General features: G+C 58.0%; 1 protein-coding gene across 1 annotated transcript; it reads left to right on the top strand.

Annotated features, from left to right (window-relative positions):
* The first annotated feature begins 1,737 nt into the window (after positions 1-1,737).
* SCN1B (sodium voltage-gated channel beta subunit 1) lies at positions 1,738-13,902 on the top strand. Its single transcript, XM_054052671.1, has 5 exons — positions 1,738-1,948; positions 5,559-5,725; positions 8,316-8,556; positions 10,083-10,218; positions 13,699-13,902. The coding sequence occupies exons 1-5, from the start codon at positions 1,903-1,905 to the stop codon at positions 13,763-13,765; spliced, it is 657 nt and encodes a 218-aa protein (XP_053908646.1). The 5' UTR covers positions 1,738-1,902; the 3' UTR covers positions 13,766-13,902.
* Positions 13,903-21,638: the final 7,736 nt, after the last annotated feature.

Genomic DNA, 21,638 nt, shown 5'->3' with positions numbered 1-21,638 from the left:
TAAGAGCCGAACCCGAGCAAAAAGAGGAGCCAAACCGAGTCGGAAAGAACCGAATCGGGTCAGAAAGAGCCGAATTGGAGTGAAAAGAACCGAATCGGGTCAGAAAGAGCGGAACTGGAGCGAAAAGAGGAGCCGAACCGGGTTGGAAAGAACCGAATCGGGTCAGAAAGAGCCGAACTGGAGCGAAAAGAGGATCCGAATCGGGTCAGAAAGAGCCGAACTGGGTTGGAAAGATCCGAATTGGGACGATAAGAGCCGAACCGGAGTGAAAAGAGGAGCCAAACCGGGTCGGAAAGAACCGAATCGGGTCAGAAAGAGCCGAATTGGAGCGAAAAGAAGAGCTGAACCGGGTCAGAAAGAGCCGAAACGGAGTGAAAAGAACCGAATCGGGTCAGAAAGAGCCGAACCGGAGCGAAAAGAGGATCCGAATCGGGTCAGAAAGAGCCGAATTGGAGCGAAAAGACCCGAATCGGGACGAAAAGAGCTGAATCGGAGCAAAAAGAGGATCCGAATCGGGCCAGAAAGAACCGAACCGAAGTGAAAAGAATCGAATCGGGTCAGAAAGAGCCGAATTGGAGTGAAAAGAGGACCCGAATCGGGTCAGAAAGAGCCGAACCGGGTTTGGAAAGAACCGAATCGGGACGAAAAGAGCAGAACCGGAGTGAAAAGATCCGAATCGGGTCAGAAAGAGCCGAACCGGAGCAAAAAGAACCGAATCGGGTTGGAAAGAACCGAATCGGGTCAGAAAGAGCCGAACCGGAGCGAAAAGACCCGAATTGGGACGATAAGAGCCGAACCGGAGCGAAAAGAGGATCCGAACCGGGTTGGAAAGAACCGAATCGGGAAGAAAAGAGCCGATTTGGGTTGGAAAGAACCGAATCGGGTCAGAAAGAGCCGAACTGGAGTGAAAAGAGGATCCGATCCGGGTCAGAAAGAGCCGAATCGGGTCGGAAAGAGCCGAACTGGAGTGAAAAGTAGAGCCGAACCGGTTTGGAAAGATCCGATTCGGGACGAAAAGAGCCGAACTGGAGCGAAAAGAGGAGCCGAATCCGGTCAGAAAGAGCCGAACTGGAGCGAAAAGATCCGAATTGGGACGATAAGAGCCGAACCGGAGTGAAAAGAGGAGCCGAACCGGGTTGGAAAGAACCGAATCGGGTCAGAAAGAGCCGAACCGGAGTGAAAAGAGGAGCCGAACCGGGTTGGAAAGAACCGAATCGGGTCAGAAAGAGCCGAACCGGAGCGAAAAGTAGATCCGAACCGGTTTGGAAAGATCCGAATCGGGTCAGAAAGAGCCGAACTGGAGCGAAAAGACCCGAATTGGGACGATAAGAGCCGAACTGGAGCGAAAAGTAGAGCCGAACCGGTTTGGAAAGATCCGAATCGGGTCAGAAAGAGCCGAACTGGAGCGAAAAGAACCGAATTGGGACGATAAGAGCTGAACCGGAGCGAAAAGAGGAGCCGAACCGGGTTGGAAAGAACCGAATCGGGTCAGAAAGAACCGAACTGTAGCAAAAAGTAGAGCCGAACCGGTTTGGAAAGAACCGAATTGGGACGAAAAGAGCCGAATCGGGTTTGAAACGGTCCGAAAAGGGCCCAAAACGGGATAAAAAAGAGCCGAATGGGGGCGAAAAGAGCCAAACCGGGTTTGAAACTGTCCGGAAAGAGCCGAACTGGAGCGAAAAGAGCCGAACGGGGGCGGAAAGAGCCGAACGGGGACGAAAAGAGCCGAACGGGGACGGAAAGAGCCGAACGGGGACGGAAAGAGCCGAACCGCCTGATGAAGCCGAACTGGGTCCGAACCCGGTCCGGAAAGAGCCGAACTGGGTCCGGAAATAACCGAACACTTCCGGAAAGTGCCGAACCCATCCGGAAAGGCCCGAACCGGCCCGAACCGGGGCCGCCATGTTGTTCCCAGCGCTCTCTCAGCTCCTCCTCAGCCTCTTTATGGGTGAGTGCGGGGGCGCAGTGTCCCCTCAATGTCCCCTCAATGTCCCCTCTGTCCCCCCAATGTCCCCTCTGTCCCCCCCATTGTCCCTTCTGTCCCCCTCAATGTCCCCTCTGTCCCCTCAATGTCCCCTCTGTCCCCCCAATATCCCCTCAATGTCCCCCCAATGTCCCCTCTGTCCCCTCAATGTCCCCTCAATGTCCCCTCTGTCCCCTCAATGTCCCCTCTGTCCCCCCAATATCCCCTCAATGTCCCCTCAATGTCCCCTCTGTCCCCCCAATGTCCCCTCTGTCCCCTCAATGTCCCCTCTGTCCCCCCAATATCCCCCCAATGTCCCCTCTATGTCCCCCCAATATCCCTCTGTCCCCCCCCAATGTCCCTCTGTCCCCCTCAATGTCCCCTCTGTCCCCCCCAATGTCCCCTCTGTCCCCTCAATGTCCCCTCAATGTCCCCTCTGTCCCCCCAATATCCCCTCTGTCCCCCTCAATGTCCCCTCTGTCCCCCCAATATCCCCTCTGTCCCCCTCAATGTCCCCTCTGTCCCCCTCAATGTCCCCTCTGTCCCCCCAATGTCCCCCCAATGTCCCCTCTGTCCCCCCCCAATGTCCCCCTAATGTCCCCCCCAGTTCCCCCCCCCCCCCCCCGGTGTCACATCTCCCCCTCCCCCCCCCCCCTCTGCCACCTCCGCAGTGTCACCTCCCCCCCCCCCCCGCGCTGTCACCTGTCCCTGGCGCAGTCCCAGTGCCGCCACCACTGTCCCCAGTGTCCCCCCCCCAGTGTCCCCCCAGTGCCACCAATGTCCCCCCCCAGTTCCCCCCCAGTACCACCAATATCCCCCCCAGTGCCACCAGTGTCCCCCCAGTTCCCCCCCAGTACCACCAATATCCCCCCCCAGTGCCACCAGTGTCCCCCCCAGTTCCCCCCCAGTGCCACCAGTTCCCCCCCAGTCCCCTCCCAGTGCCACCAATATCCCTCCCAGTGCCACCAGTGTCCCCCCCAGTCCCCCCCAGTCCCTTCCCAGTGCCCACCAGTGTCCCCCCTGTCCCCCCAGTTCCCCCCCAGTGCCACCAATATCCCCCCCAGTGCCACCAGTGTCCCCCCCAGTCCCCCCCAGTTCCCCCCCAGTCCCCCCAGTGTCCCCAGTATCCCCCCAGTTCCCCCCCAGTGCCACCAGTGTCCTCCCAGTCCCCCCAGTTCCCCCCCAGTCCCCCCAGTGTCCCCCCCAGTCCCCTCCCAGTGCCACCAGTTCCCCCCCAGTCCCCTCCCAGTGCCACCAATATCCCTCCCAGTGCCACCAGTGTCCCCCCTGTCCCCCCAGTCCCTTCCCAGTGCCCACCAGTGTCCCCCCTGTCCCCCCAGTTCCCCCCCAGTGCCACCAATATCCCCCCCAGTGCCACCAGTGTCCCCCCCCAGTCCCCCCAGTCCCCCCCCAGTGCCACCAGTGTCCCCCCCAGTCCCACCAATATCCCTCCCAGTGCCACCAGTGTCCCCCCAGTCCCCTCCCAGTGCCACCAGTTCCCCCCCAGTTCCCCCCCAGTGCCACCAATATCCCCCCAGTCCCCCCCAGTTCCACCCCAGTCCCCCCAGTGCCCCCCCAGTCCCCCCCAGTCCCCTCCCAGTCCCTCCCAGTCCCCTCCCAGTACCACCAGTTCCCTCTCCAGTGCCACCAGTGTCCCCAGTCCCCTCCCAGTCCCTCCCAGTTCCCCCCCAGTACCACCAGTATCCCCTTTCCCCCTATTCCTTTCTGCCCCATAGATTCCAATTACACTCCTCATTCCCCTCTCCTGCATTGGCGGTGCCCCATAGATTTGGGGTCCCCCCCCTTCAATTTGGGGTACCCCCCTGGGATCTATGGGGCACCCCCAGATGTGGGGCACCCCCTAAATGTGGGGCACCCCCTCTTTGTCCCCCCCCATTCCCTTCTGCCCCATAGATTCCAATTACGCTCCTCATTCCCTTCTCCTGCATTGGCGGTGCCCCATAGATTAGGGGTCCCCCCCCTTCAATTTGGGGTACCCCCCTCGGGATCTATGGGTCACCCCCTAAATGTGGGGCACCCCCTAAATGTGGGGCACCCCCTCTTTGTCCCCCCCTATTCCCTTCTGCCCCATAGATTCCAATTACGCTCCTCATTCCCTTCTCCTGCATTGGCGGTGCCCCATAGATTTGGGGTCCCCCCCCTTCAATTTGGGGTACCCCCCTGGGATCTATGGGTCACCCCCAGATGTGGGGCACCCCCTAAATGTGGGGCACCCCCCTTTGTCCCCCCCTATTCCCTTCTGCCCCATAGATCCCAATTACACTCCTCATTCCCCTTCACTCCCTTCTCCTCCATTGGCGGTGCCCCATAGATTTGGGGTCCCCCCCCTTCAATTTGGGGTACCCCCTCGGGATCTATGGGGCACCCCCTGGCTGTGGGGCACCCCCTGGATGTGAGGCACCCCCTAAATGTGGGGCACCCCCCCTTTGTCCCCCCCCATTCCCTTCTGCCCCATAGATTCCAATTACACTCCTCATTCCCTTCTCCTGCATTGGCGGTGCCCCATAGATTTGGGGTCCCCCCCCCTTCAATTTGGGGTACCCCCCTGGGATCTATGGGTCACCCCCTGGCTGTGGGGCACCCCCTGGATGTGAGGCACCCCCTAAATGTGGGGCACCCCCCCTTTGTCCCCCCCTATTCCCTTCTGCCCCATAGATCCCAATTACACTCCTCATTCCCCTCTCCTGCATTGGAGGTGCCCCATAGATTTGGGGTCCCCCCCCTTCAATTTGGGGTACCCCCCTCGGGATCTATGGGGCACCCCCGGATGTGGGGCACCCCCTAAATGTGGGGCACCCCCTCTTTGTCCCCCCCTATTCCCTTCTGCCCCATAGATTCCAATTACACTCCTCATTCCCTTCTTCTGCATTGGCGGTGCCCCATAGATTTGGGGTCCCCCCCCTTCAATTTGGGGTACCCCCCTGGGATCTATGGGTCACCCCCAGATGTGGGGCACCCCCTAAATGTGGGGCACCCCCCCTTTGTCCCCCCTTATTCCTTTCTGCCCCATAGATCCCAATTACACTCCTCATTCCCCTTCACTCCCTTCTCCTGCATTGGCGGTGCCCCATAGATTTGGGGTCCCCCCCCTTCAATTTGGGGTACCCCCTCGGGATCTATGGGGCACCCCCGGATGTGGGGCACCCCCTAAATGTGGGGCACCCCCCCTTTGTCCCCCCCTATTCCCTTCTGCCCCATAGATCCCAATTACACTCCTCATTCCCCTTCACTCCCTTCTCCTCCATTGGCGGCGCCCCATAGATTTGGGGTCCCCCCCCTTCAATTTGGGGTACCCCCCTGGGATCTATGGGGCACCCCCTGGCTGTGGGGCACCCCCTGGATGTGGGGCACCCCCTAAATGTGGGGCACCCCCCCTTTGTCCCCCCCCTATTCCCTTCTGCCCCATAGATTCCAATTACACTCCTCATTCCCCTCTCCTGCATTGGCGGTGCCCCATAGATTTGGGGTCCCCCCCTTCAATTTGGGGTACCCCCCTGGGATCTATGGGTCACCCCCAGATGTGGGGCACCCCCTGGATGTGTGGGGTGAGGTCCCTGTGCTCTCTGCCCCACAGCTTGGGGGGCGCAGGGGGGTTGCGTGGAGGTGGCGTCGGGGACCGAAGCCGTTTTAGGGGCTCCTTTTCGCCTCCTCTGCATCGCCTGCAAGAGGCGAAGTGAAACCCCCGCCGAGGCCCAGGGAGAGTGGTTCTTCCGAGCCGACGGGGAACCCCACTACCAGAAGGTACTGGGAGGGCACTGGGAGGGACTGGGAGGGGACTGGGAGGGATTGGGTGGGACTGGGAGGGACTGGGAGGGACTGGGAGGGGATTGAGAGGCACTGAGAGGGAGTGGGAAGGGCTGAGAATGGTAGAAAGGGGGGACTGGGAGGCACTGGGAGGGGACTGGGAGGCACTGGGAGGGACTGGGAGGCACTGGGAGGGACTGGGAGGGGACTGGGAGGCACTGGGAGGGGTTGGGTGGGACTGGGAGGGACTGGGAGGGACTGGGAGGGGATTGAGAGGCACTGAGAGGGAGTGGGAAGGGCTGAGAATGGTAGAAAGGGGGGACTGGGAGGCACTGGGAGGGGACTGGGAGGCACTGGGAGGGGTTGGGAGGGGACTGGGAGGGATTGGGTGGGACTGGGTGGGACTGGGAGAGACTGGGAGGGACTGGGAGAGACGTTGAGGGGATTGAGAGGCACTGAGAGGGAGTGGGAAGGGCTGAGAATGGTAGAAAGGGGGGACTGGGAGGCACTGGGAGGGGACTGGGAGGCACTGGGAGGGACTGGGAGGCACTGGGAGGGACTGGGAGGGGACTGGGAGGGACTGGGAGGGATTGGGTGGGACTTGGAGGGGACTGGGAGGGACTGGGAGGCACTGGGAGGGACTGAGAGGGACTGGGAGGGGATTGAGAGGCACTGAGAGGGAGTGGGAAGGGCTGAGAATGGTAGAAAGGGGGGACTGGGAGGCACTGGGAGGGGACTGGGAGGCACTGGGAGGGGACTGGGGGGCACTGGGAGGGACTGGGAGGGGACTGGGAGGCACTGGGAGGGGTTGGGTGGGACTGGGAGGGACTGGGAGGGACTGGGAGGGGATTGAGAGGCACTGAGAGGGAGTGGGAAGGACTGAGAATGGTAGAAAGGGGGGACTGGGAGGCACTGGGAGGGGACTGGGAGGCACTGGGAGGCACTGAGAGGGGACTGGGAGGGGACTGGGGGGGACTGGGAGGGACTGGGAGGGGACTGGGGGGGACTGGGAGGGACTGGGAGGGGACTGGGGGGGACTGGGAGGGGACTGGGGGGGACTGGGAGGGACTGGGAGGGACTGAGAGGACTGGGAGGGGATTGAGAGGCACTGAGAGGGAGTGGGAAGGACTGAGAATGGTAGAAAGGGGGACTGGGAGGGGACTGGGAGGGACTGGGAGGCACTGGGAGGGGACTGGGAGGGGACTGGGGGGGACTGGGAGGGACTGGGAGGGGACTGGGGGGGACTGGGAGGGACTGGGAGGGACTGAGAGGGACTGGGAGGGGATTGAGAGGCACTGAGAGGGAGTGGGAAGGGCTGAGAATGGTAGAAAGGGGGGACTGGGAGGCACTGGGAGGGACTGGGAGGCACTGGGAGGGGACTGGGGGGGACTGGGAGGGACTGGGAGGGACTGGGAGGGGACTGGGGGGGACTGGGAGGGTCTGGGAGGGACTGAGAGGGACTGGGAGGGGATTGAGAGGCACTGAGAGGGAGTGGGAAGGACTGAGAATGGCAGAAAGGGGCAGTGGGAGGCACTGGGAGGCACTGGGAGGGGACTGGGAGGAACTGGGAGGCACTGGGAGGCACTGGGATGCCGTTTCCCCCCCCAGATCCTCCACTACAGCCCCGAGGAGGCGCCGTGGGGGTTACTGGTTCTTACTGGGAGGCACTGGGATGCCGTTTCCCCCCTCAGATCCTCCACTACAGCCCCGAGGAGGGGCCGTGGGGGTTACTGGTTCTTACTGGGAGGCACTGGGATGCCCTTTCCCCCCTCAGATCCTCCACTACAGCCCCGAGGAGGCCCCGTGGGGGTTACTGGTTCTTACTGGGAGGCACTGGGATCCCTTTTCCCCCCTCAGATCCTCCACTACAGCCCCGAGGAGGCCCCGTGGGGGTTACTGGTTCTTACTGGGAGGCACTGGGGCACCACTATGATGCCCTGCGGTGTTACTGGGAGGCACTGGGAGGCACTGGGACACCACTGTAATGCCCTGTGGTGTTACTGGGAGGCACTGGGAGGCACTGGGGCACCACTATAATGCCCTGCGGTGTTACTGGGAGGCACTGGGAGGCACTGGGGCACCACTATGATGCCCTGCGGTGTTACTGGGAGGCACTGGGAGGCACTGGGACACCACTATAATGCCCTGTGGTGTTACTGGGAGGCACTGGGAGGCACTGGGGCACCACTATAATGCCCTGCGGTGTTACTGGTTCTTACTGGGAGGCACTGGGATGCCGTTTTCCCCCCTCAGATCCTCCACTACAGCCCCGAGGAGGCGCCGTGGGGGTTACTGGTTCTTACTGGGAGGCACTGGGATGCCGTTTTCCCCCCTCAGATCCTCCACTACAGCCCCGAGGAGGCACCGTGGGGGTTACTGGTTCTTACTGGGAGGCACTGGGATGCCGTTTTCCCCCCTCAGATCCTCCACTACAGCCCCGAGGAGGTCCCTTGGGGGTTACTGGTTCTTACTGGGAGGCACTGGGATGCCCTTTCCCCCCTCAGATCCTCCACTACAGCCCCGAGGAGGCGCCGTGGGGGTTACTGGTTCTTACTGGGAGGCACTGGGATGCCATTTCCCCCCTCAGATCCTCCACTACAGCCCCGAGGAGGCCCCTTGGGTGGCTCCGGGTCCTTTCAAGGATGTCCTCTTCTGGAACGGCTCTCGCGGCACTCGGGACCTTCAGGACCTTTCGGTGCAGCTCTCGGCGGTGGATCGGGCCCACGCCGGCCATTACATTTGCCGCCTGCGCCGTAACCTCACCTTCGAGGGTTACGTTTACAGCTTAGCCCGGAACAAAACCATCCGCTTGGCCGTGGTGGATAGCGGTGAGGGGGTGGGAGGGGTTTGAAGGGGTGGGAGGGGCTTAGAGGGGTGGGAGGGGCTTAAAAGGGTGGGAGGGGGTCGAAGGAGTGGGAGGGATGTGGGCTGGAAGGGGTTAAATGGGGTGGGAGGGGGTTGAAGGAGTGGGAGGGCGTTGGGGTGGAAGGGGTTAAAGGGGGTGGGAGGGGCTGGAAGGGGTGGGAGGGGCTTAGAGGGGTGGGAGGGGCTGGAAGGGGTGGGAGGGGTTTGGGCTGGAAGGGGTTAAAGGGGTGGGAAGGGGTGGGAGGGGTGGGAGGGGGTTGAAGGGGTGGGAGGGGGTTGGGGTGTAAGGGGTTAAATGGGGTGGGATGGGTTTGAAGGGGTGGGAGGGGCTTGAAGGAGTAGGAAGGCTTTGGGATGCAAAGGGTTAAATGGAGTGGGCGGGGCTGGGAGGGGCTTAAAGGGGTGGGAGGGATTTGAGGTGTAAGGGGTTAAATAGGGTGGGAGGGGCTGGGAGAGGAGGGAGGGGCTTGAAGGGGTGGGAGGGGCTTGAAGGGGTGGGAGGGGCTTGAAAGGGTGGGAGGGGTTTGGGGTGGAAGGGGTTAAAGGGGGTGGGAGGGGCTGGAAGGGGTGGGAGGGGGTTGGCGTGGAAGGGGTTAAATGGGGTGGGAGGGGTTTGAAGGGGTGGGAAGGTCTTAAAGGGGTGGGAGGGATTTGGGCTGGAAGGGGTTAAATGGGGTGGGAGGGGCTTGAAGGGGTGGGAGGGGCATAAATGGGTGGGAGGGGTTTGGGTGTAAGGGGTTAAATGGGGGTGGGAGGGATTTGGGCTGGAAGGGGTTAAATGGGGTGGGATGGGCTTGAAGGAGTGGGAGGAGCTTGAAGGGGTGGGAGGAGCTTGAAGGGGTGGGAGGGGCTTGAAGGGGTGGGAGGGGCTTGAAGGGGTGGGAGGGCTTTGGGTGCCATGGGGTTAAATGGGGCTTGAGGAGGAGGGGGCGTGGTTTGAGGAAGAGGGCGTGGTTTGAGGAAGAGGGCGTGGCTTTGAGGAAGAGGGCGTGGTTTGAGGAAGAGGGCGTGGTTTGAGGAAGGGGGTGTGGTTTGAGATAAGGGGCGTGACTTTCGCAGTGAATAGGACCATAAGGGGTGTGCTTGCGGAGGAGGCGTGGCCTGGTGGAGAGGGCGTGGCTTTTCCCCACATAGGGCTGAATGGGGTGCTGAAAGGGGGGCGTGGCTTGAGGGGAGAGGGCGTGGCTTTGACCCGCATAGTGCTGAATTGGGCGCTATGGGGGGAGGTGTGGCTTGAGGGGAGTGGGCGTGGCTTTGACCCACATAGGGCTGAATTGGGCGCTATGGGGGGAGGCGTGGCTTGAGGGGAGTGGGCGTGGCTTTTCCCCACATAGGGCTGAATGGGGCGCTGAAAGGGGGGGCGTGGCTTTGCCCCACATAGGGCTGAATGGGGTGCTGAAAGGGGGGCGTGGCTTGAGGGGAGTGGGCGTGGCTTACGGCGCTGCTGGGTCCCCGGGTTCGAATCCCGCCTCCCTCCCCCCTTTGGCAGCGCGTCGCGATCTGGCGTCCATCGTCTCCGAGATCCTGATGTACGTCCTCATCGTGGTCCTCACGCTGTGGTTGGCGGCCGAGATGCTTTATTGCTACCGGAAAGTCGCCGCCGCCGCCCCGGCTCCCGACAGCGCGTGAGTGACGGAAGATGGGGGGGGAAATGGGGGGGATATGGGGGGGTATCGGGGTGAAATAAGGGCGTATGGGGGCGAAATGTGGGGTTATTGGGGTGAAATAAGGGGGATATGGGGGGTATTGGGGTGAAATAAGGGGGATATGGAGGCGTTATTGGGGTGAAATGGGGGGATAAGGGGGTATTGGGGTGAAATAAGGGGGATATGGAGGGGTTATTGGGGTGAAATGGGGGGATAAGGGGGGTATTGGGGTGAAATAAGGGGGATATGGGGGGTGTTGGGGTGAAATAAGAGGGATATGGAGGGGTTATTGGGGTGAAATGGGGAGATAAGGGGGGTATTGGGGTGAAATAAGGGGGATATGGAGGGGTTATTGGGGTGAAATGGGGGGATAAGGGGGGTATTGGGGTGAAATGGGAGGTACTGGGGGGGTAATAAGGGTGTATGGGGGCAAAATGGGGGGTATTGGGGTGAAATAAGAGGGATATGGAGGGGTTATTGGGGTGAACTGGGGGGTACTGGGGGGGTATTGGGGTGAAATAAGGCTGTATGGGGGGCAAAATGGGGGTTATTGGGGTGAAATAAGGGGGGTATGGAGGGTACTGGGGTGAAATGGGGGGGTATGGGGGGATATTGAGGTGAAATGGGGGGACATAGGGGGGTATTGGGGTGGAATAAGGGGTTATGGGGGCGAAATGGGGGGTTATTGGGGTGAAATTGGGGGTACTGGGGGGATATTGGGGTGAAATAAGGGCGTATGGGGGCGAAATGGGGGGTTATTGGGGTGAAAGGGGGATACTGGGGGGGTATTGGGGTGAAATAAGGGCATATGGGGGTGAAATGGGCGGTTATTGGGGGGTATTGGGGTGAAATGGGGGGACGTAGGGGGGTATTGGGGTGAAATAAGGGTGTATAGGGGTGAAATGGGGGGTATTGGGGTGAAATAAGGGGGATATGGAGGGGTTATTGGGGTGAAATAAGGGCATATGGGGGCGAAATGGGGGGTTATTGGGGTGAAATGGGGGGATATGGAGGGGTTATTGGGGTGAAATGGGGGGATAAGGTGGGTATTGGGGTGAAATAAGGGGTTATGGGGGGTATTGGGGTGAAATAAGGGCATATGGGGGCAAAATGGGGGTTATTGGGGTGAAATAAGGGGGGTATGGGGGGATATTGGGGTGAAATAAGGGCATATGGGGGTGAAATGGGCGGTTATTGGGGGGTATTGGGGTGAAATGGGGGGACGTAGGGGGGTATTGGGGTGAAATAAGGGTGTATAGGGGTGAAATGGGGGGTATTGGGGTGAAATAAGGGGGATATGGAGGGGTTATTGGGGTGAAATAAGGGCATATGGGGCAAAATGGGGGTATTGGGGTGAAATAAGGGGCGTATGGGGGTGAAATGGGGGTTATTGGGGTGAAATAAGGGGGATATGGGGGAGTATTGGGGTGAAATGGGGGGGTATGGGGGGATATTGGGGTGAAATGGGGGGTACTGGGGGGTTATTGAGGTGAAATGGGGGGACGTAGGGGGGTATTGGGGTGAAATAAGGGGGGTATGGGGGGGTATTGGGGTGAAATAAGGGCATATGGGGGCAAAATGGGGGTTATTGGGGTGAAATAAGGGGGGTATGGGGGGATATTGGGGTGAAATAAGGGCATATGGGGGTGAAATGGGCGGTTATTGGGGGGTATTGGGGTGAAATGGGGGGACGTAGGGGGGTATTGGGGTGAAATAAGGGTGTATAGGGGTGAAATGGGGGGTATTGGGGTGAAATAAGGGGGATATGGGGGGGTATTGGGGTGAAATAAGGGCATATGGGGGCGAAATGGGGGGTATTGGGGTGAAATGGGGGGATATGGAGGGGTTATTGGGGTGAAATGGGGGTATATTGGGGGGTTATTGGGATTTGGGGGTTCAATGGGGGTTTTGAGTGCAGCTTTTGGGGTCCAATTGGGGGTTTTTGGGGTTCAATGGGGGCTTTTGGTGCATCTTTTGGGGTCCAATTGGGGGTTTTTGGGGTTCAATGGGGGCTTTTGGTGCAGCTTTTGGGGTTCAATTGGGAATTTTGGGGGTTCAATGGGTGCTTTTGGTGCATCTTTTGGGGTCCAATTGTGGGGTTTTTGGGGTTCAATGGGGGCTTTTGGTGCATCTTTTGGGGTCCAATTGGGGGTTTTTGGGGTTCAATGGGGGCTTTTGGTGCAGCTTTTGGGGTTCAATTGGGGGTTTTTGGGGTTCAATGGGGGCTTTTGGTGCAGCTTTTGGGGTTCAATTGGGGGTTTTTGGGGTTCAATGGGGGCTTTTGGTGCATCTTTTGGGGTCCAATTGGGGGTTTTTGGGGTTCAATGGGGGCTTTTGGTGCATCTTTTGGGGTCCAATTGGGGGTTTTGGGGGTTCAATGGGGGGTTTTGGCGTCACTTTTGGGGTCCAATTGTGGGGTTTTGGGGTTCAATGGGGGGTTTTGGCGTCACTTTTGGGGTCCAATTGGGGGTTCAATTGGGGCTTTGAGTGCAGCTTTTGGGGTTCAATTGGGAGTTTTTGGGGTTCAATGAAGGGTTCAATGGAGGGTTTGAGTGCAGCTTTTGGGGTTCAGTTGGGGGTTTTTGGGGTTCAATTGGGGGTTTTTGGGGTTCAGTTGGGGGTTCAATTGGGGGTTCAATAGGGGCTTTTGGTGGAGCTTTTGGGGTCCAATTGGGAGTTTTTGGGGTTCAATGGGGGCTTTTAATGCCACTTTTGGGGTTCAATTGGGGGTTTTTGGGGTTCAATTGGGGGTTTTTGGGGTTCAATGGGGGTTTGAGTGCCGCTTTTGGGGTCCAATTGGGGGTTTTGGGGTTCAATTGGGGCTTTTGGTGCATCTTTTGGGGTTCAATTGGAGGTTTTTGGGGTTCAATTGGGGGTTCAATTGGGGGTTCAATTGGGGCTTTCAATGCATCTTTTGGGGTCCAATTGTGGGGTTTTGGGGTTCGGGAGGGGCTTTCAATGCATCTTTTGGGGTTCAATGGGCGTTTTGGGGTACACCGGGGGGGGTTTGGGGGTTCAATGGGGGCTTTTGGTGCAGCTTTTGGGGTTCAATTGGGGGTTTTTGGGGTTCAATTGGGGGTTTTTGGGGTTCAATGGGGGCTTTCAATGCCGCTTTTGGGGTTCAATTGTGGGGTTTTGGGGTTCAATGGGGGGTTTTGGCGTCGCTTTTGGGGTCCAATTGTGGGGTTTTGGGGTTCAATGGGGGCTTTTAATGCCGCTTTTGGGGTTCAATTGGGGGTTTTTGGGGTTCAATGGGGGTTTTTGGGGTTCAATGGGGGGTTTTGGCGTCGCTTTTGGGGTCCAATTGTGGGGTTTTGGGGTTCAATGGGGGCTTTCAATGCAGCTTTTGGGGTTCAATGGGCGTTTTGGGGTACACCGGGGGGGGTTTGGGGCCCCCCCAGATTTTGGGGTGTCCCCGGGGGTCCCCCTTAACCTCTCCCCCCCCCCCCTTTTTCCCAGTTCGGAGTATCTCGCCATCACCTCAGAGAGCAAAGAGAACTGCGCGGGGGGGGCGGCGCCCCAGTAACTCCCAGTAAGGCCTCCCAGTAACTCCCAGTAAGGCCTCCCAGTAACTCCCAGTAGCTCCCAGTAAGGATTCCCGGCACCCATGGGTGCTGCTGCCCCCCCCTCCACACGCAATAAACCCCCTCTTCTTTAGGGGGGGGCTGCACCCATCACCCCCCCCCCCCAGTGCTCCCAGTATGGAACCAGTGCTCCCAGTAAGGATTCCAGTATGGACTCGGCACTCATGGGTGCTCCAGGGTGGATCCCAGTATGGAACCAGTGCTCCCAGTAAGGGTCCCAGTATGGACTCGGCACCCATGGGTGCTCCAGGGTGGATCCCAGTATGGAACCAGTGCTCCCAGTAAGGCCCCAGTATGGACTCGGCACCCATGGATGCTCCAGGGTGGATCCCAGTGCTCCCAGTAAGGATCCCAGTGCTCCCAGTAAGGATCCCAGTATGGATTCGGCACCCATGGGTGCTGCAGGGTGGATCCCAGTGCTCCCAGTAAGGATTCCAGTGCTCCCAGTAAGGATTCCAGTGCTCCCAGTAAGGCCCCAGTATGGACTCGGCACCCATGGGTGCTCCAGGGTGGATCCCAGTGCTCCCAGTAAGGATTCCAGTGCTCCCAGTAAGGCCCCAGTATGGACTCGGCACCCATGGGTGCTCCAGGGTGGATCCCAGTGCTCCCAGTAAGGATCCCAGTGCTCCCAGTAAGGATCCCAGTATGGATTCGGCACCCATGGGTGCTGCAGGGTGGATCCCAGTGCTCCCAGTAAGGATTCCAGTGCTCCCAGTAAGGATTCCAGTGCTCCCAGTAAGGCCCCAGTATGGACTCGGCACCCATGGGTGCTCCAGGGTGGATCCCAGTGCTCCCAGTAAGGATCCCAGTGCTCCCAGTAAGGCCCCAGTATGGACTCGGCACCCATGGATGCTCCAGGGTGGATCCCAGTGCTCCCAGTAAGGATCCCAGTGCTCCCAGTATGGACCCAGTATGGATTCGGCACCCATGGGTGCTCCAGGGTGGATCCCAGTATGGAACCAGTGCTCCCAGTAAGGATCCCAGTATGGACTCGGCACCCATGGGTGCTCCAGGGTGGATCCCAGTGCTCCCAGTAAGGCCCCAGTATGGACTCAGCACCCATGGGTGCTCCCGGTAAGGATCCCAGTGCTTCCAGTAAGGATTCCAGTATGGACTCGGCAGCCATGGGTGCTCCCAGTAAGGATCCCAGTGCTCCCAGTAAGGATCCCAGTATGGATTCGGCACCCATGGGTGCTTCAGGGTGGATCCCAGTATGAAACCAGTGCTCCCAGTAAGGGTCCCAGTATGGACTCGGCACCCATGGGTGCTTCAGGGTGGATCCCAGTATGGAACCAGTGCTCCCAGTAAGGCCCCAGTATGGACTCGGCACCCATGGGTGCTCCAGGGTGGATCCCAGTGCTCCCAGTAAGGATCCCAGTGCTCCCAGTAAGGATCCCAGTATGGACTCAGCACCCATGAATGCTTCCGGATGGATCCCAGTGCTCCCAGTAAGGATCCCAGTGCTCCCAGTAAGGCCCCAGTATGGACCCAGCACCCACGGATGCTTCAGGATGGATCCCAGTGCTCCCAGTATGGACCCAGTATGGAACCAGTATGGATCCAGTATGGACTCGGCACCCATGGATGCTTCAGGATGGATCCCAGTGCTCCCAGTAAGGACTCCAGTGCTCCCAGTAAGGCCCCAGTATGGACTGAGGACCCACGGATGCTGCAGGATGGCTCCCAGTGCTCCCAGTCAGGATCCCAGTGCTCCCAGTAACGATCCCAGTGCTCCCAGTAAGGAACCAGCACTCCCAGTAAGCACCCATGGACGGCTCCCAGTGCTCCCAGTAAGGATCCCAGTGCTCCCAGTAAGGCCCCAGCACCCATGGGTGCTCCAGGATGGCTCCCAGTGCTCCCAGTCAGGATCCCAGTGCTCCCAGTATGGATCCCAGCGCTCCCAGTAAGGAACCAGCACTCCCAGTAAGCACCCATGGGTTCTCATGGATGGCTCCCAGTGCTCCCAGTAAGGATCCCAGTGCTCCCAGTAAGGATCCCAGTGCTCCCAGTAAGGCCCCAGCACCCATGGGTGCTCCAGGATGGCTCCCAATTCTCCCAGTCAGGATCCCAGCGCTCCCAGTATGGATCCCAGTACTCCCAGTAAGGAACCAGCACTCCCAGTAAGCACCCATGGACGGCTCCCAGTGCTCCCAGTAAGGATCCCAGTGCTCCCAGTAAGGCCCCAGCACCCATGGGTGCTCCAGGATGGCTCCCAGTGCTCCCAGTCAGGATCCCAGTGCTCCCAGTATGGATCCCAGCCCTCCCAGTAAGGAACCAGCACTCCCAGTAAGCACCCATGGGTTCTCATGGATGGCTCCCAGTGCTCCCAGTAAGGATCCCAGTGCTCCCAGTAAGGATCCCAGTGCTCCCAGTAAGGCCCCAGCACCCATGGGTGCTCCAGGATGGCTCCCAATTCTCCCAGTCAGGATCCCAGCGCTCCCAGTATGGATCCCAGCGCTCCCAGTAAGGAACCAGCACTCCCAGTAAGCACCCATAGACGGCTCCCAGTGCTCCCAGTAAGGATCCCAGTGCTCCCAGTAAGGCCCCAGCACCCATGGGTGCTCCAGGATGGCTCCCAATTCTCCCAGTCAGGATCCCAGCGCTCCCAGTAAGGAACCAGCGCTCCCAGTAAGCACCCATGGGTTCTCATGGATGGCTCCCAGTGCTCCCAGTAAGGATCCCAGTGCTCCCAGTAAGGCCCCAGCACCCATGGGTGCTCCAGGATGGCTCCCAATTCTCCCAGTCAGGATCCCAGCGCTCCCAGTATGGATCCCAGCGCTCCCAGTAAGGAACCAGCACTCCCACTAAGCACCCATGGACGGCTCCCAGTGCTCCCAGTAAGGATCCCAGTGCTCCCAGTAAGGCCCCAGCACCCCCTCCCCCCCCCCGCATGGGCCAAAGCTGCTTCGTTTTGGGGTGAAAAAGGCCCAAATGAGGACTTTTCGGGACTTGAACCCCATCACCACCCCCTCATTATGCATATATGCAAATGAGGGGCACGCCAACGGACTGCGCCATGCAAATGAGTGGCATGCAAATAAGCAATATCCAATGGAGCAAACGTGCAATAGAGCTGTATGCAAATGAGCAGCGTGGGCGATATGCAAATGAGCCACGTGCCAAGAGGCGGTATGCAAATGAGCCACGTGCCAAGAGGTGTTGTATGCAAATGTGCAATGGAGCGATATGCAAATGTGCAATGGAGGGGTATGCAAATGACCCCGCAGGGTGATATGCAAATGAGGTGTGTGCAATGCAAATGAGCGGCATGCAAATAAATCACATGCAAATGAGTCGTATTTAAATGAGCGGCGAACACGTGGGCGGTATGCAAATGAGCAATGCATAAGGGCTATGCAAAATGAATATGTAAATGAGCGATATGCAAATGAGCCGCGTGAAGGAGCATAAATGCAGCAGATATTGATGAGCGCGGTATGCAAATGAGCCGGGCCCGAGAGCGATATGCAAATGAGGTATGCAAATGAGCAGTACCTAATATGCAAATGAGCAGCACAGACAACTGAGGGATAGTTTGGGGCTATATGCAAATGAGCAGCACGCAGGGGTGGGGCAAGTGGGGTATATGCAAATGAGAGGCGCTCAGGCCACGCCCCTTATATGCTGTCACTCCATTGCGGGTGCTCAGCCCCCATAGAAGGCAATGGGGGGCTCTGGCCACGCCCCCTCAGTGACGTCACCCCTTTGACTCCATTGGCAGCCTCTGCGTCCCATAGAGGTCAATGGGGAGGGCTTGGCCACGCCCCTTAATGACGTCACCCCATTGACTCCATTGACAGCCACTGCGTCCCATAGAAGTCAATGAGGGATCGTTTGGCCACGCCTACTCCTCCCTTTGGCCACGCCCATCGCGCTGGCCACGCCCCCGACTCCGTTTTAGGGCTAAACTCGACCATTTTAGGGTTCAAAGCTGAGTTTTGGGGCTCATTCTGAGGCTTTTGGGGTCCGGAGGGGCTCAATTATAAGGTTTTGGGGTTCAGGGCTGAGTTTTGGGGCACAATCATAGATTTTTGGGGCTAAATTAATGATTTTGGGGGTTCAGGGCTGGATTTTGGGGCTAATCCTGCAGGTTTTGGGGTCCAGGAGTGAGTTTTTGGGGTGCTTTGCCCTGTTTTGGGGTTGAATGAGGAATTTTGGGGTGCCCTGACCTCTTTTGGGGTTCAAGGTTGGGGTTTTGGGTCAAATAATGGAGTTTTGGGTCAAATTATGGGGGTTTTGGGGTGTTCTGACCCATTTTGTGGTTCAAGGGTGGGATTTTGGGTCCAATTCTGCAGCTTTTGGGTTCCAGGGGGGCTCAATTATAAGATTTTGGGGTTCAGGGCTGAGTTTTGGGGCTCAATCATAGATTTTTGGGGCTAAATTAATGATTTTGGGGGTTCAGGGCTGGATTTTGGGGCTAATCCTGCAGGTTTTGGGGTCCAGGGGTGAGTTTTTGGGGTGCTTTGCCCTGTTTTGGGGTTGAATGAGGAATTTTGGGGTGCCCTGACCTCTTTTGGGGTTCAAGGTTGGGGTTTTGGCTCAAATAATGGAGTTCTGGGTCAAATTATGGGGGTTTTGGGGTGTCCTGACCCGTTTTGGGGGGTTGAGGGCTGGATTTTGGGGCTTATCCTGCAGATTTTGGGGTCCAGCAGTGAGTTTTTGGGGTGCTTTGCCCTGTTTTGGGGTTGAATGAGGAATTTTGGGGTGCCCTGACCTTTATTGGGTCCAATTCTGAGGGTTTTCGGTTCCAGGGGGGCTCAATTATAAGGTTTTGGGGTTCAGGGCTGAGTTTTGGGGCACAATCATAGATTTTTGGGGCTAAATTAATGATTTTGGGGGTGCAGGGCTGTATTTTGGGGCTAATTCTGCAGATTTTGGGGTCCAGGGGTGAGTTTTTGGGGTGCTTTGCCCTGTTTTGGGGTTGAATGAGGAATTTTGGGGTGCCCTGACCTCTTTTGGGGTTCAAGGCTGCGGCTTTGGGTCTAATTATGGGCTTTGGGGTTAAATTATAGGGTTTTGGGGTGCCCTGACCGGTTTTGGGGGGTTCAGGGGTGGAGTTTTGAGTCTAATTATAGGGTTTGGGGGTTCAGCGATGCCTTTGGGGGATCCCTGACCTATTTTGGGGTTCAAAGGTGGGGGCTTTGGGGCTTAATTATAGCTTTTTGGGGGTTCCTTGATGTGGGTTTTGGGGTTCAATGACGTCTTTTGGATGGTTTTTAGGGCGCCCCGACCGGTTTTTTTTGGGGGGTTCAATTAGAAGGATTTAAGGGTTCAATGATAGGTTTGGGGGTTCAATGATAGGTTTTGGGGGTTCAGTGACCTCTTTTGGGGTTCGAGGGTGGGGTTTTGGGGTTCAATTTGAGGGGTTCAGAGGGCGTTTTTGGGGGGTTGCATCAACTGCGGTTTGGGGGTTCAAAGGGATTCGGGGGTTCAATTATAGGGTTTTTAGGGGCTCGATGATAGGTTTTGGGGTGTAATGAGGGGGGGGGGTTTAGGGGGGTCAGGGTGGGGTTTTGGGGCTCCTCCTCCTTCCCTCCTACACCCCAAAACCCGCCCCCCCCCCCCCCCAAAAAAAAAGCCAACCCGGAGCCACTTTGGGGTGAAAACCACCAGGAAGAGGCAAAGAGGGGGCGGTTTGGGGGGGATTTGGGGCGTTTCAGAGCATTTGGGGGGGATTTGGGGCATTTCAGAGCGTTTTGGGGGGATTTGGGGTATTTCAGAGGATTTGGGGGGGTTGGGGGCATTTTGGGGGGATTTGGGGCATTTTGGGGGGATTTGGGGGGATTTGGGGCATTTCAGAGCATTTTGGGGGGATTTGGGGCATTTTGGGGGGATTTTGGGGGGATTTGGGGCATTTTGGGGGGATTTTGGGTGGATTTGGGGCATTTCAGAGGATTTTGTGGGGATTTGGGGGCATTTTGGGGGGATTTGGGGCATTTTGGGGGCATTTTGGGGGGATTTGGGGCATTTCAGAGGATTTTGGGGGATTTTGGGGGGATTTTGGGGGGATTTGGGGTATTTCAGAGGATTTTGGGGGGATTTGGGGGCATTTTGGGGGGATTTGGGGCATTTCAGAGTATTTTGGGGGGATTTGGGGCATTTTGGGGGGATTTGGGGCATTTGGGGGGGATTTGGGGGCATTTTGGGGGGATTTGGGGCACTTTGGGGCATTTTGGGTGGATTTGGGGCATTTGGGGGGATTTGGGGTATTTCAGAGGATTTTGGGGGGATTTGGGGGCATTTTGGGGGGATTTGGGGGCATTTTGGGGGGATTTGGGGGCATTTTGGGGGGATTTGGGGCATTTTGGGGGGATTTTGGGTGGATTTGGGGCATTTGGGGGGATTTGGGGTATTTCAGAGGATTTGGGGGGGATTTGGGGGCATTTTGGGGGGATTTTGGGGCATTTTGGGGGGATTTTGGGGGGATTTGGGGCATTTGGGGGGGATTTGAGGCATTTCAGAGGATTTTGGGGGGATTTGGGGCATTTTGGGGGGGATTTGGGGCATTTCAGAGGATTTTGGGGAGATTTTGGGTGGATTTGGGGCGTTTTGGAGCGTTTTGGGGGAGATTTGGGGCATTTCAGAGGATTTTGGGGGGATTTGGGGTGGATTTGGGGCATTTTGGGGGGATTTGGGGTATTTCAGAGGATTTTGGGGGGATTTGGGGGATTTCAGAGGATTTTGGGGGGATTTGGGGGATTTCAGAGCATTTTGGGGTGATTTTGGGGGGATTTGGGGCCATTTCAGAGCATTTTGGGGGTGATTTTGGGTGGATTTGGGGCATTTCAGCACCTTTTGGGGTGATTTTAGGTGGTTTGGGGGTGATTTGAGGCCATTTGGGGAGGATTTGGGGCCACTTTGGGGGGATTTGGGTCCATTTTGGGGTGATTTGGGCCATATTTGGGTGTCTTGGGGTGATTTAGAGGCATTTTGGGGGATTTAGGGCCATTTTGGGGTGATTTAGGGCCATTTTGGGTTGATTTGGGTCCATTTTGGGGTGATTTGGGTCCATTTTGGGGTGATTTGGGGTTCTTTGGGGCCATTTTGGGGTGATTTAGGGCCATTTTGGGGCGATTTGGGGTTCTTTGGGGCCGTTTTGGGGTGATTTAGGGCCATTTTGGGGCGATTTGGGGTTCTTTGGGGCCATTTTGGGTTGATTTGGGTCCATTTTGGGGCGATTTGGGGTTCTTTGGGGCCATTTTGGGGTGATTTAGGGCCATTTTGGGGCGATTTGGGGTTCTTTGGGGCCATTTTGGGTTGATTTGGGTCCATTTTGGGGTGATTTGGGTCCATTTTGGGGTGATTTGGGGTTCTTTGGGGCCATTTTGGGGGGATTTAGGGCCATTTTGGGGTGATTTGGGGTTCTTTGGGGCCATTTTGGGGTGATTTAGGGCCATTTTGGGGCGATTTGGGGTTCTTTGGGGCCGTTTTGGGGCGATTTAGGGCCATTTTCGAGGCATTTTGAGGGCGTTTGGGGGTTCCCCGGGGGGCTGTTTTGGGGCCGTTTGGGCGACTGTGTGTTTTTGGGGGGGGTCCCCCCCAGGTCGGGACCATGGGGCGACGCTGCTGCTGCTGCTGCCGGAGCCGCCGTCGCAGTCGCGGTCAGGGGCGCGGTCGAGGACGAGGGCGACGGCGACGGGAGCCCTGCGAGGCCGTGCCCTCCACCAAGGTAGGGCCCACCCTGCCTTTTGGGGTGAATTCACCACAATTTGGGGCCATTTTGGTCCATTTGGGGCCATATTACTCCATTTGGGGCCATATTAGTCCATTTTGGGGGGTTTGAGGCCATTTTGGGGGGATTTGGGGTGAATTTGG

The sequence above is a fragment of the Cuculus canorus genome, chromosome 35, assembly GCF_017976375.1.
Source record: "Cuculus canorus isolate bCucCan1 chromosome 35, bCucCan1.pri, whole genome shotgun sequence".
Taxonomy (NCBI): Eukaryota; Metazoa; Chordata; class Aves; order Cuculiformes; family Cuculidae; genus Cuculus; species Cuculus canorus.
Note: the sequence above shows the minus strand (reverse complement) of the source record. Positions and strands in the feature narration are given on the sequence as shown.

What these genes read in the sequence shown, in the direction of transcription:
- SCN1B (XM_054052671.1), top strand. Translation starts at nt 1,903, where the DNA reads ATGTTGTTCCCAGCGCTCTCTCAGCTCCTCCTCAGCCTCTTTATGG. An exon ending in CTTGGCCGTGGTGGATAGCG is followed by an intron (nt 8,557 to 10,082) that starts GTGAGGGGGTGG and finishes CCCCTTTGGCAG; the next exon opens with CGCGTCGCGATCTGGCGTCC. An exon ending in GCCCCGGCTCCCGACAGCGC is followed by an intron (nt 10,219 to 13,698) that starts GTGAGTGACGGA and finishes CCTTTTTCCCAG; the next exon opens with TTCGGAGTATCTCGCCATCA.